This window comes from Buteo buteo, chromosome 2, assembly GCF_964188355.1.
Source record: "Buteo buteo chromosome 2, bButBut1.hap1.1, whole genome shotgun sequence".
Lineage (NCBI taxonomy): Eukaryota > Metazoa > Chordata > Aves > Accipitriformes > Accipitridae > Buteo > Buteo buteo.
The window spans coordinates 11,061,315-11,076,244 of record NC_134172.1 but is presented as its reverse complement, the minus strand read 5'-3'; the positions used below and the strand labels follow the sequence as shown (position 1 = coordinate 11,076,244).

The 14,930-nt window shown below is 37.8% G+C and overlaps 1 protein-coding gene across 1 annotated transcript in view; it reads left to right on the top strand.

Annotated features, from left to right (window-relative positions):
* Window positions 1-14,930, top strand: part of PTPRN2 (protein tyrosine phosphatase receptor type N2) — a 662,435-nt gene that overhangs the window by 261,236 nt on the left and 386,269 nt on the right. The window contains 2 exon segments of the mRNA XM_075022535.1: window positions 1,859-1,899; window positions 3,734-4,107. Coding sequence (XP_074878636.1) covers window positions 1,859-1,899; window positions 3,734-4,107 — 415 coding nt within the window.

Genomic DNA, 14,930 nt, shown 5'->3' with positions numbered 1-14,930 from the left:
GCTAGACTTTTAAAAATCAGGTTTAAAGAAGACAAGAGGAAAATTTCTGTATTTTTCTCTGAAGGCTGCAGAATTTTAGCTTTGTTGGTTTCTTTTGACAAGAGGTACTTTATTTACCAAAAATACATCTGTTTGTGAACCCTTGGCCTTCCAGCTTCACAAACAAGATAAACCTACATACCCAATTATATTAAAATACAAATTGCTTTATGTGTGGTCTAATTTCCCTTTCTTGAAAGAAAATGAGATGTTTAAGCAAAATGATAAAGAAAAATTATTATATTCCAAGAATGTTTTTCAAGATATATGGGGATAAAAATTATGTTTTACAGGTAATCATTCTTCAATGTACCGCAATTACTTGCGGAAGAAAGTCTTAGGTACAGGTAGAAAACTTTCCCATTCCTGCTTAGGGAAATAAAAGAGTTATTATGGTTATTTTCTTCTGTCTGGACACATGTTTTCCTGGTGGTGCAGATTCAGGAGCTGCAGTAATTGCCATTAAGGAGTTGATACCACAGTAAGATATAAGTTACCACTCACCCGTTCTCTATTTTAGGAACGTTATGATATCTAGGACACTAAAAACATATGTGTCGTGGTTTAACCCCAGCCGGCAGCTCAGCCCCACACGGTTGCTCGCTCACTCCCCCCCCGGTGGGATGGAGGAGAGAATTGGAACGGTAAAAGTGAGAAAACTCGTGGGTCGAGATAAAGACAGTTTAATAACTCAAGCAAAAGCCGTGCACGCAAGCAAAGCGAAACAAGGAATTCATTGACCTCTTCCCACGGGCAGGCAGGTGTTCAGCCATCTCCAGGACAGCAGGGCTCCATCGCGCCTAACGGGGACTTGGGAAGACAAACACCATCACACCAAATGTCCCCCCGCTTCCTCCGTCTTCCCCCAGCTTTTATTGCTGAGCATGACATCATATGGTCTGGAATATCCCTTGGGTCAGTTGGGGTCAGCTGTCCCAGCTGTGTCCCCTCCCAACTCCTTGTGCCTCCCCAGTCTCCTTGCTGCTGGGGTGAGAAGCAGAAAAGGCCTTGGCTCTGTGTAAGCACTGCTCAGTGATGAAAACATCCCTGTGTTATCAGCACAAATCCAAAACACAGTCCCATACTAGCTACTATAAAGAAAATTAACTCTACCCCAGCCAAAACCAGCACAATATGCTATAAGTCATAAACAGTGATTTTAACTTACTGTCTTTTTTCATGGTGATATACTGAAATTCTTACTAGATAGGGATACTCTGGTTATTTTAATTGCCAATTCTTTTTGTAGATTAAAATGAGCAGACTTGAGGGTTTGTCTTGAATCATGCTGGGAGAAATGAATAAGACTCAGTTCATAAACCAAAAAGGCAGCATTATTTGACTGAGGTTAATGATGTGACTGCATATTATCACTGTAGTTAAACTGTAACATGGTTTTGGTAGACAATATCAATTGAAATAAGTCATCTTCCACCAAAATGCATATGAGGCATGTATATGTCTCCTTTTTCTTTAACGTAAACGTCCATTCAGCTAGCTAGAGCCATTTTATTGCTTTTTTTCTTATATATTGATAAACTGATATGAAGATTGGACACTTAATTAGCAAAATAACACTATTACATTGGCTCTTGAAGTACTCTGCCTATTGATCTTGCATTAATTTGCTATCGAAGTAGGCTTAGAATAACAATACTGAATTATACAGTGCTCTTTACTCTGCCCTTTCAGCTTTGATGTCTTAATGTTTAAATTGCATGAAAAGGCCACCACTACAAAGCAGCCTATAAGCAGTGTTTATTTCATATATGATGTTTTCCCTTCATAACTACGTATTTGTGCTTTTCATATCCTACAGACGATGGAGCGCGTGAAGCCAGTGCCAGAATTGATAAAGAGGTAGAGTACCAGTATTTTAAAAAACCAAGTATTCCATCTCAGAATATCAGGTTTATAAGCAGTGAAGGTCAAAAACACACTTCTGAAATGTAAGACTTGTTTTGTGTTTTGTGTGGATATAATTCAATATCACAGCAGAGGCATGTTGTTGATGCTTTGAAATATTAAATGAACATTTATTTAAACCTTAACCAAAATGAGTTTTGGAGTTCAAAAACCCAAAATCAAGTCCTCTTTTGCCTTTCTATCATTCATGAATAGACAGAATTCATAACAGATCCCAAAGTTCAGACAAATTCAGGCTTTTCCTTTGGTTAGTAAATTTTGAGGATTGAGGTGTTCTTGAAAACACCCTTCTTCTTTGACCTGTCCTTTGTCTTTTAGTTCTGGGGAATGTAAGCATCCTTGCTCAGAAAATCTTTCTGTTTTTCAGAAGAAGATGAGTAAACATATTCACTCTGAGGGCATGTGTTTGTGGGAGGGTTCGAAATTTCCTCTCCTTTCATGGGATCTGTCATTCTTCACTTTTTCACTTTACCTTTAATTCTTCCAAATCATTGAACATCAGAGGTATTTCAAAGGCACTAGGCATTACATCTCATAGCCTAGGTGGTTAAAATTGGGGATTTTAATCCAGATTACTTTTACAGTATTCCTCATTTTCTTTGAATCATATCCTATAGACTTATGTCCACTATTCAGCCATGGGGGGGGTATATTAATCTTTCTTTTTCTGGGTTGCATGGAACAGAAAAATCTCAAAGAAATATTCTTAAAAACAGCCATGAAACTTCTCCTACAATATACTCCATCAAAAGCTAACAGCTAAGATTCATAAATGGGCAAAGCCTCTTGTGTTCACAGTAAAATCTCTTTAGTAGCTGCCCTTCTACCAAGCAAGGAAAACACACAAGTGGACAATGTGGCAGGAGCTTTAACCACACACATGAAATTCTTCAAGGAACAAAGCGCTACATTCACACTAGACTTAGAGAGGACTCCATGTATAGGTTTCTTAGTGACAGGTTGAATAGGGGATGTGGTAGAAAAAAATATATTGTGACACAGAGCACAAAGTGCCCATTAGCCATCATTTCCTCCCAAATGTTTGGCTGCAATAAACTTATGTAATGAAAAGAACTAATGAATTGTTCCAGGCATGTGTTTTGACTTTTTCTCACTTGCTTATTGTTTTGGTTTATTAGACAGATTTTTTTCTGTGATCATATGTTTAGCTTAGTGGCTCACTCGCAAACAGTTTGTCACAATTTCTAGAGATGAATAAGTGTAATATAACTTGTCACATAATATCTGTTCCCTTTCCTGTGTTATGACTCGTGAGAACCAAGAGGTATGCAAGTTTCCTGTCCTAACACTTAGGCATATTGATGGATATTTCTATTATTTCTCCTTTTCATTAACTTACTTGATAACAAACTTTTATTCTCATCAATACTTAAACACACAGACACATGAAAATGAACACTATGAAAATACCACCAGCATTTTTTTCTAGCTGTTCAAGACAGAGAAAAGGCTATCTGGATTCTGTGATATTTGAAGAAGAATGTAACTGTTAACTATAGAATTTCTTTGCCCTTATTAAAACTGTTGAAAAATACAGTGGCATAATTTAATGCTTTTTACTATTACTGAATAAACATCATGTTCTTACATAGTCTGGCAGCATATAGAAATTAAGAAAATTACCATGCAACTTTTGTATGAATAGACTCTACCATATCAATATGAGTTTGAAAGATTATGTCCAAGTTTGGTTCAGTATAACATTGCTGTGTTTAATTTTAAAAATAGTAAAATTCTTTTAATACAGGAGAACACTGCAAAACTAGTTAACTTCTTGAATGAGAATGCGTTACCTGAAAATATGCCTAAAGACCTTATACCTGAAGAATCTATTAAGACAGAAACCAAGAAATCGGAAGACACTGACTCTTCTTCCTCAGAAGAAATAAATGCTGGTGTGGAAAATGTAAAAAGTGAGACTTTCTCAAGGGAACTGACAGCTGCAAAGAATAGTGAATCTGACTCCAAAGACCCGAGTGAGATCCACTACTGGATTAAGAACACTTTAATGCAGGATGGAAACTCCTACAAAGAGCCTCAGAAAAGTATGGGACAAGGCTTGCAACTTGAAGTGAAGTCTTCGGAGGAGAAAGAATACGGCTATATTGTGACAGTGAAAGAGTAAGTATAACAGCCAATTTGAATGGCATTTTTAGCTGGAGAAAAGATAAAGTCATTGCACCTAATGAAATATGAATGTACAAGAGGAAAATGCCACAGGCCTGTTTTTTAATACATCTGAAACTGTTTGGAACCTGTTTGGTACTTTGATGAAAATACAAGAAAACAGTTCCATTTTCTTACAGTTGCCTTTCCTCCAATGCGGAAGATATTTAGTTTGTAGGTCTTTTGCTTAGACCTCTCTCTATCTTCTCATGTTCCAGTGACCTTCCAATATGTCAGTAAGTGTGCTTATGGTTAGGATGTGGGCTTTAAATATTTGACTTGAAAGTAGCCTAAATATCAATGCCTGAGTCATTCTTTCAAAAAATGACACACAATAATAAAGCACAATATTTTCTCTGTGGTTTCATTTTGATCTGAAAATAACACACATAGGAATCCAACCATCACATATGCAGCTAGTTTAGAAAGGAAGACCTAATGATTTCAGGTCATGTCACTAATGAATTTGACATTTAATACAATACTTTCAAAAGACAGCTTTTTTTCTCCTAGTGGTACACAGTTTATTACAGGAACATTTGGGACTTTAGAACGATGTGGGCACTTTTACATCCTTTCCACCCTGTGAGAACGATATTATATTTGGTTAGCGATCCCAACTCATCTTCTGTGAGAAATTAGGAATTAGTAGGATGGGCTTACAAACCTCTGCCTAGCATTGTAGAGAAACTGAGACACAAACTTCTGTAGCATGGATTGATTCTTTTGACTGTCTCAAATTTATTAATGGGATTGAAGGCAATAGGATTGTGGAGGATTCTTGGTTTTACCACCCTGTTGTGTTGAAATGCATGTGGCTGGGTATCAGAGACAGCTTCTTGTTCGCCTTCTCCCAGGGGCTACACTTGAGAAAGATGGGAGCACGAAGAAAGGATGCCATGTGGGGGGAAGAGATTTTATACGGTGCGTGGAGGGACAGGCTGAAAAGAGGAGAGTGAAAACTGAGGCTCAGCAGCCTGCAAACATCAGAGACAGAGGCTTCTCAAAAAGTAGGGAACAAACACGCGCTCCTCAGAGATAATGGAAGGAATATATTTCATAAGGACTCAGATTACCCTGCAGAAAATAAAAGTTGCTTAGTTACTGGAATGAGAGGTGCTGAAGGAAAGGGCTCACCTTGTGAGGATATGGTGGGGATGAGAGTTATGTTAACAGATCCTTGCATTGCTATCATGTCCCATCCTGAGTTTCATTTTTACCATTTTAGTGTTAAATTTTATTCACTTTCTAAAGATACTCAGGTCTAGAGTTTAGAAAAGACCTTTGGGGAGATTTGGAATACTTGCTTTAAGGAAAGTCCCAAATGATTTGAGGTCCTCATACTTCTGTTAACTTGTCCGTGTGTCAATAACCACTGTTAATCATTATTTAATGACCAAGTGCTTTGGATTTAATTAACCAGTTTTAACTGCTTTTGCCATTACCTTTTTCAGTTGTTCTCCTGTAATGTTCATTTTTGTTGAGTGGTTCCTGTAGCAGGCTCGCTATTCTCAAAAACCTGCTCCAGGAGAAAGCTAGTTATTAGAGTATTCTTACAGTTTTTTGTCTAGGTCATGCCTTAGTCCTTCAGGTAGGTTGCATTCCTACTTGATTTTGCCAAGGGGGCACTCAGGAGTCGTCTTCTGTGTTTTTGAAACCAGTCTACCAGAAATTGATGGGATACCCTAGTTTAACCACGCCTCTTGTTCCTGCCTATGAATGCTATGTGAAGCAATAGAAGCTAGTTTTTCCGCAGCTAAGCGCTACTTCCCCCAGGCATTTTAACTCACATCAGTCTGGAAGGCACCTTTACATCCAACAGTGTCTTAATGACACCATCTCCCTTGACCATCCAGACTTATTTGGCTCAAATTCTCTAAGAGCTTAGAACTTTCACAGGTCTATGTAGTGGGCGATGTTCTGACTTTCAGTCTTCACGGCATGTAGATTCTTCACTGTGTCATCTTATCTGGTTTTCTTCCTAGCTAGTCCCCACTGATGGGTTTTTCCCCAAATTATGTCTATTATTCTTCAATGAAACTTGCTGAAGAAGGTCATTTGTCCAAAGGTTCTTGGTCCTAGAGGACTCCATATACACAAATATAGTTTAGCATAGATTTGTTCAGCTTTACCAGTTTTGATACCAGAAGAACAAAACGTACTTTTCTTATATACTAGATTATTACAATTTTAGTAACTTTTGGGCAAGATGCTTTCAGCTAAACATTGGGATGCTGTTAGAAATGCTCAGAAACGATGAGAAAAAATTCACAATGAGTTAGATGAAACTACTTCAAATGGTTTGAATTAAAAAATATAAGTTTATCAAAATAATTTTAGTTTTCAATGGTAACCAGCTCATTACACAAAGCATGTACTACGTGTATTCTGAAAACTTAACTGGTAACTCCTCACTACATTCTTAGCAGTTTGAGTACAACTAGATGTCATCTTCTCCAAAGTTATAGAGAAAAAGAGAATAAGCTTTCATGCTTTTTTTCCTGTTCCTAATCTAGAATGAGTTGATTGTTAAAGAGAATTAGCTGATTGAGTTGAACTAAAGAAACATTTCCGTTTGTACCAGGATTACGTTGCATTCAATCTGCAGCAAACGGATTTTGGTTCAGTGATTTCGCCCTCCTCAGCATTTCAACTCCAAAATATACTGGTTTCATTTTTGTTGTTATTGTTGTTGTTAGACCTATTCAAGCCAAACAAGTTTATCTGAAATGTAAGAGCAAAATGAAAAGCCTGTATTTTGCAAAACAAAATTTATATGTTCTGGAATTTTGTAAGAATAACAAAACCTGTTCAGGAAATTCCACATGCTAAAAATGGACTTGTCCGCTCTGCAGGAACAGTGAAAAGCTTTCCACAGCAGTTGAGGGATCTGTTACATACTAGTATTTCCCACAACCATTATTTAGTACATAAAGTGGCCTTAGAGAGCAATTGGATCAGTATAGCCGAGAGTTTCAGTAAGGAGTTGTTTTCATGAATGTTGCTGTAATTGTGTTTTTTCTTGGGGGATAGATAGAGAAAGGGATGTTTGTTAACTATCACTGCACAGAAGAGAAATTTTAATGTCCTTTTAAGGAACATTTCTTTAGTAAGCGTCCTGTTACTGGTACAAAGTGTCCTTTGTACCGAAAATCTTACTGGCTGTTTGCATTAAATAAATAGTATTAAGAAATGGGTTAGGTGTATGCTACACATTTATACATAACTGTACATGCATGTTATATTCATACAATGAAGTAAAGGGTCTGGAACTACTCCTAGTCAGATCTTTATGTCAGTCTAAAATCACTCCTGTTTGAGAGGTGATTGTAGTCTGTAAGTACTCAGGAAATTGATTTCACAACCGATCTTTGATATTTTATGGTTGGACTCGATGATCTTGAAGATCTTTTCCAACCTAAGTGATTCTGTGACTTATTGGTAGATCTTTATGCTTTTTTAAGGTTCTTTATTTTAAATAGAGAGGAAGTTGGAGCTAAAGGTAGGCATGAAATATATCTTTCTGAGAGGCTGAGTGTTAGACAAATTCATTTGTGAAGTATCCTTCTTGCAGCAATTATCACATTTAAGATTATAAACCTAAAATTAGGATTTAGGTGGGGTTTTTTAATCCACTCTTAACTTGTGCACACAAAATGAAATGCCAAAATACAACACAAAAGTTACTTATTTTTGATCCTACATCTTTGTATGGTTTTCTTCTTCCTCCATAAAGTAATAGGTCATAGTTTCAACCCATCACTTTTTATTGGCCATGATTTTTTGGAGCAGTGCAGCTTCATTTTTCAGCTGAAACAGTGGTCTTTTGGTGAGAAAGGGAAGTGGTCCAACATATTTGTACACTGGGGATAATAGCTTGGGTTCTTTTCACCTTCTGATCTGAAAATGGAACTGAAAAGATTATACTCAGTGGTATAGTTGACAGATGTCAGGGGTGATCCATTCACTATTAGATTCTCAGGCTTCCATGGCTTTGCAAGTGTGATCCAAAGGAGATATTAAGACTGCTTCAGTGAACTCCTAAGATGCCAGCTTTTAATTGTGCCACAAAGCAAAGATAAACATTTCGATGTAATACTTGAAGAAAAGATTTGTGATAGTTTAAAGACTTGTCAAAACGGCAGTCTGATTGTCAATGGCAAGAACAATAGGTCACTCCTGCTGTGTTTGTCGAGTGACCTTTCAGATGGTTGGAGCAGTGCAATCCATACCAATCCATAATATCCATCAGTGCTAAGCTGTGGAATGAATTGACAGTTTCAGTGTAGAAAATTGTCCAGCAAATCCTCCACTGTGCTGCTTCAGCACTTTATTATGCTGAGAAACCAATCAAATTGGGTGATTTACTTTGTTTACTTTTTTCTTCTTCAAAAAATTGGTATTCTACCACTGCAGGATTTGTGTGAAAGAGTTTTGTTTCTTTCTTAGTGTAACTGCTTTCAATTGTTTCTACTAATTTCAGCTCTGAAATTCTAAAGTAATCTTATGAAACAAAGTTACCTACAGGATGTTATTTTCATTTGTATGCTACTTTGGCCGTAGTTATAAAATACTTCTCCGTTATAGTGGGGATACATCAGTGTGAGCTCTCAAATCAGAGAAATCTTTGCCTTTGGACAGAAGAACTTTTCCTATTTTCTGAAACTCTTGTTCTTCAAATATGGAAAACTTCTTTTTGGGTTGGAAAAAATGCCAACACTCCCATTTTTCTGGCAGGATATGCTCTGAGGGCTAACATCCCACAGTCAAAATATTTAAACAATGTTTAGCCTTTTGAGTCTCTCATGAGGAAACCCAAAGCCTGACTTTCCAGAACATGTAGTTCTTCCCACCTCCAGTAAAACTAAATGCAAGCTGCTGCATGCTCAGCAGTTTAAATAGTCAAGCTGGTGTGCAATTTCTTAAATGTGAGATTGAGTAGTTAGACTTAAATGTACTAAGAAAAATCCTAATTTGAGAGTAGAAAGTTCATCTCTTTTCACTGCTTATCCCAGTCTTTTGAGCTTCAAAGTCAAGTTGTGCTTTTCTGAAGCCATGCTTTGACACCCAATGCAGAGGAACCTGTCCTGTTTGGTGATTTATCAGAAAGCATGTGCTTGAAGTTCTTCGTATAAATACAGGATTGCAGACAGCTCACGACAGCTCTGTTAGCTTGTGAGCCAACTTCTGGCATTGTTGTATTAGGCAATTCCTGGATATTTTCTGCTTTGTCATATGTTAACTCTCAATTCCAGACCGTCTATGTAAAATCATATAGGCTGTAAATCTGTTCACAACACGTTAACTTAATTGGATCATACATGCATTTCTATGCATCTAATTTGAAGTAGCTGGTATTCTGCTCAGATGCTGTGAAAAAGCTGAAAACAGATCTTGTGTTCATAGTATAAAATTGCTATGGAATATCGTTAGTCTGACCATTTAACGTGCTGAAGGGTTAGGTTAATTCCAAATGCTTGATATTTTATCTCCACCTTTATACAAAGGTGATAAATGATACTGCTTTGCATATAATGATTACTTTCCCCAGGATGGTGTTCAGGTTAGGACCCTGAAGCTGGGTTGTACAGAACCCTTGGTTTATTCCCCAAGTTTTCTGCTCTTCTAGGCAAGTCATTAAAGAATTGTATTTTTACGATCGTCATTATTTGTTTCCCCTACCAGGTTAAAATATTTAGCACATTTTAATTGCATTTAAAAATGAAATTTAAAATAAATAGGAGAAAATGAATCACAATATCTACAGCGATGAAACAGAGCTGATAGGTTTTATTGTTCTTTGTTGTCTTGATGTTTCTTGGAAGCTGAGCTTTTGTATTGCATGAGGCTTTTCAGCTGTTCTTTAGAAAATAATAACAAAATGTTCTTGTCCTTTAATACATATATACAAACAGAAACACTGATTTGACCTTCTCTGCATATCTCAATGTCTTCTTTGAAATTGTTATTCTACCTGCAAATGCACTTTATCAAGGGAAAAAGATTTGTGCATATTCTTCACTTCTACAACTGGCTTTAAAAACTAAAAATTATAAACATACATAAAACAGAAAAGCTCTTGCTACTAAAGTCTGTTAAAATCAGCAAGGGACAGCACTGCTCACATTAAAAAAAAAAAGTTAAATGTAAAATTTTTATCCCCCACTTTGTCACTTTCCCTAGCAGTCTCTACCCTTGTATAAATAAATTCCATAAATGTCCATCATTGATTTTAAAGCCAAAAGTTTTGCTTCTGATAACATAGCTTGACCCCCTACCTAAATAATACAGGTGGAAAATATTTGCCTATGAATTTATCCAGTGGAGACAATTCTGTCACTCTGTCTTAGCACCATTACTGGTGGAGATGTAAATCTAGAATCTTCCTTGGCTAACTCTTCACATGTAATTATTCACACTGCCTAGAGTTTTCTAGACATAAAAAACATTTTTCCCCCTCTCTAATCCTCCAGTTTCCTTGTGATACTTAGAAAGTGAGAGAGATCATATCCCTCACACTACTGCTCCACTGCCTTAATTCTGACATTATATATTCCCATAGGAAAATGATACTTCATGCTTCTTATTAATGCACAAGAAAATAACAGAAAAACAGCAGTTACTGTAGTTTGACCATAGAGAGCAATAAATACTGGTGTGGTTTTTTTCAATATGAGAGTTCAGCTTTGAATATTTTGAATTTCTTGTCTGTTGTATACGCAGAGATATGATGATAGTCTGTTCTACTTCTGTTGCCCTTAGTTTTTGTGCTTCCAAAATCGGTCGAAATATTTTATCCCTGAACATGACTTTCACCTGCTGATGTAGATCACTTTACAAGTCCTTCCAAGGGTCCATCTTTCCCTCCTCTTAGGGCTTCACTTCCCCAAATGTTTTCCTCTGCTTTCCATCAGGACCAGATGTGCATTTTTACCTCTAGAGGAACATCCAGAGAAAAATTTTGAATTGAGGTAGCTGGTGACCAGTCAATCTGTCTCACTAGCAACATTAATGGCAAGGAATCACTCTGGTCCCTTGAGTTGATGAAAGGCAATGGGGACTTGTAGGAGTGCGCTTGGAGTCCCCAGTAGTGCCACAAGGACTGGCTCCCACTTGTATCTCTCCACTTAGCTGCACATATTATGGCTGTTGGCCCCTCGTCTCCCAGAAGAGACGTTCCCAGGCACTCCCCTTTCTGTCTTTCCACACCTTCTGTGCCACGTTAGCAGCCCTTGTTCAGGCATCATGCGCCGGCTTTTTTCGGGAGAGTGGCTGGTGCAGGTACTCCACAACCTCTGCGTGAGCAGGTTGGCGTTGCTGTCTCCAGGCTATAGACCTTTAACCGCTGAGGCTGCACGTTAACGTATCTGCAAACCAGGCATGGGGCTGTGAGCTGTGCTCTGTTTTTATAAACAGCGTAGTCATTAAAACCCTGAGATGCTGCAATATCTCACAATACCATATGGTCAATACTGTTAGTGTATCGCAGTGTTTTTCGGGTAATTGCCATGTAGTTCATTATAAAAGAGTGGTGAATTTTAAGCTTTTGAAATGAGTGAGAAGGAGAAAGCCAAAGATCAGGATTCCCGGGAACGCAGCAAACTGAATCGTAATGCAGTCTATTATCTACCAGTACTTTTTCATCAGTGCTGTTCTGCCCAATCCTGGGAAGCTCAGATATAAAAATGCCATCATGTAATTTTCACACCTGAAATTTTTTTGGAATTTCTTAACTCGGATAACGTGTACACAATGTAAATGCCTGACCACTTAAAATTAGAATGAAGTAATATTAATCTCACTCTAAGTCAATTTTATTTCACGCAAATGAAATTTATTAAGGACAAAATCAGTGAGGACTAATTCAGAACACAGAGAATAAATCAGAACAGAGACAATATTTTAATTTTTCTTTCAAGTAGATATTCTGGTTTTCCACTGGCACTTGTCTGAAGAAGGTATGCCACAATCTAAAGACTAGGTATATCTGCTATAGGAATAAATTTAATTTCTTAGTAGTGTGCAGAATGGCTTTTATAAAAAATCCTTAAAGTTTGGATCTCTTACAGAAATTTTTGTGCTTCTTTAACAGTAGGTTGTTGGATATTCTTTGTCATTTTTAATTTAAACCATCTGCATTATAAATTGGTCTGGGCTTTAAGCTGCCTTGAAGGACGAGGGAATATATGAAGGAAGGGAAAGAATTAAAAGTTGGAAGTGCATTAAAATGTGTATGATCACTTGTCCTCAATCTCATTTATTAATTATTTTTATGAAGGAGTAATTTGATATGAAAGAACAATTTTGCATCTTCAAGTATTTTTTGCATCAGAGATTCAGGGCTCGTGACAAGGGGACTCCAGCACTGTTTCTACCATTCAGCTTAAAAAGCATGAGGGATTATTTTGGCGGGGTCCGTTTCAGCCTCAGAAAGGAGGACATCACAATTATGGCACAAATTATTGCCATTATTTCCATGCTTATGCTAGCGACAAAGCATCTGTATGAATTTGTTGCTATTAACACAGTTGGAGGTAGTGTGTGTTTGAAGTAATGCAAGTACAGGCTGGCACAGTGTCATACTTCCATTATAACTCTAGAGACTTGATCCTTCTCGACTTCTCTATCACTCTTGTGTTTCCATGATGCCGTTATCTCCTCTGACCTTCATAGCCTGACCACTGCCATTGATTTTTAGAAAGTGTCATTTGTGTTACAAATTGGTCTGGACTTGAACCTGTCTGTATTAGGAGGTTTAAATTCACACTTACTGGTGGTGGGAAAAGAGGGAAAAAATTACGGAAAGTGGGAATTCGCTGAGCTGTCAAAACAGAAGTAAGCTTAAAAAGGTTTTATGGCTAATAAAGCCTTTGAGGAAACAAGCATAGAAAAATGAAACTGCAGCCCAATGCAATAAAATTGCAGTGTCTTTAGAATGATTACAATAACAGTGCCGTGAAGTCAGGCAGCTCTCAAACAATTCGGTGAGTAGCTCTGTGCTCAGAAGTTATTTGGTTGCCTTCATGAATCCTGAATAAATGTCAACCATTTACAAAATTAATCATTATTTAACTAAATTTAAGGCACGGACTGTGTTCAAACCAAATTAAATCCACTTAGTGCTGAAATACATTCCTTCTCTAAGTCTTTACCAGGGACGTGTGCTTCAAGATATATGAGACTACACTGAAACATGGACAAAAGACTCAAACTCAGACAGACAAGGGAGGCTGTTGTAATGCTGTGGACTTGAAGCATCAGTGCCCAGGACTTTCATTATAGATTATTGGATGAGTTACTCTCAGGGGCACTTCCAGACAAGAGAAATAAATACAATTTTGGTGTCTAAATGCTTTTTTTTTAGGCTTGGTAGGCTCAAAGAATTTAACGGCAACACTATAAATTACTTTGATTTTAAAACATTCCCATTAGTCCTTGCTATGCCACTTACCTCCTCTGTGACCTGGAGCAAACCACTCTAATGTCTGTTTCTTCTCCACTGTATGGATAATACACATCTTTCCTGTGATGAGTGAGACTTCCTTTGTGTCTAGGAAAAGAGAAGGAGTTGAAGAAGGCTGGATTCAATAGCTTTATACTGGTGGTTGCCAACCTGATGAGAATGGGAGAGTCACGTCACTGTGTTGCTCTGTCTTCTCTGACATGCCCTGTGTTACCTAAGGTGGCAGGAGCCCTCATTCCTTCCATAGGACATGTGCAGATGACACCATTTACCATTTATTCCCTCCTCAGGCAAACGTGATATCTTTCCTCTGGATTGCAGGGCATGTGGCTCAGGTATTGGTAGCTAGTAGCTAAATCAGCCAGGTTTGGTAAGTGACCTTTCAGGTCGGAGAATAGTGGTGTTGGTGTGCTAGAAAGTGCTGTGAAGCCAGTTCCCAGGAGATAGGAGTCAGTGGGAAGAGGGGAGTGAAAATCTCTTGAGAAACCTTGGTAAAGCTATGTCTTTTTATTGTGATAGCATCAGAAGCCCTTCCATAGTTCAGTTACTACCGAAATTTACAGACAAAGAGGTTCACATCCTCCTATTTCATACTTCAGTAGTTGAGTTTACCATTATGTTGCTTGTTAAAATATTTACTAATCTTAGCAGGAAAAAAAAAGAAGAAAAAAAAATAGAAAAGAGAAAAAAAAATTAAACGGTGTCCTTAAAATAAAAGGTTTCCTAGTATTGTTTTCAGCTGCTCTGAGGTGGAGTAGCACTTGATCACCAGCTCTCGGACCACATCAACGATAAGCTACTATTCACATTTTAAACCTTGCCTATTTATATCTGAAGGCCACTGAGCCTCAGCATCCAGAAGGCAGTGCCAGGGCCCCTCTCTTCTCTGCCCTGGAAGACCCTCAGGAGCAAAGCACCTTCTGATGAGATACATCAGACTCTCCCGGGCGAAAAGCTGCTGTATCAGCAAAACTGCAAGTTGTACCTACCCTTCAAATCAACAGGAGATAAATGGGATGCTCTTCATAGGGACTTTAAGGAGAGTGAGTCACAGAGCAAGGGCCAGGGTGTCACTGCGGATTAAGAACTGGTTATGAGATAGGAGAGGAAGATTCGTCATGAGCTGCTGCTTCTCAGCGTGTAGAGAGATTAGTGGTACCCCATGGGCAAATTGTCTCTTTTAGGAAGAACTATGGAGGATTTAGAAAAATTCCAGATGGATTTAAATACATTGAGGGATTAAGGAGCACAACGGTAGATGAAATTCAGCTGGAAGAAGTGTGACAGAATAATAGACATTAACAAAAATAGTTCT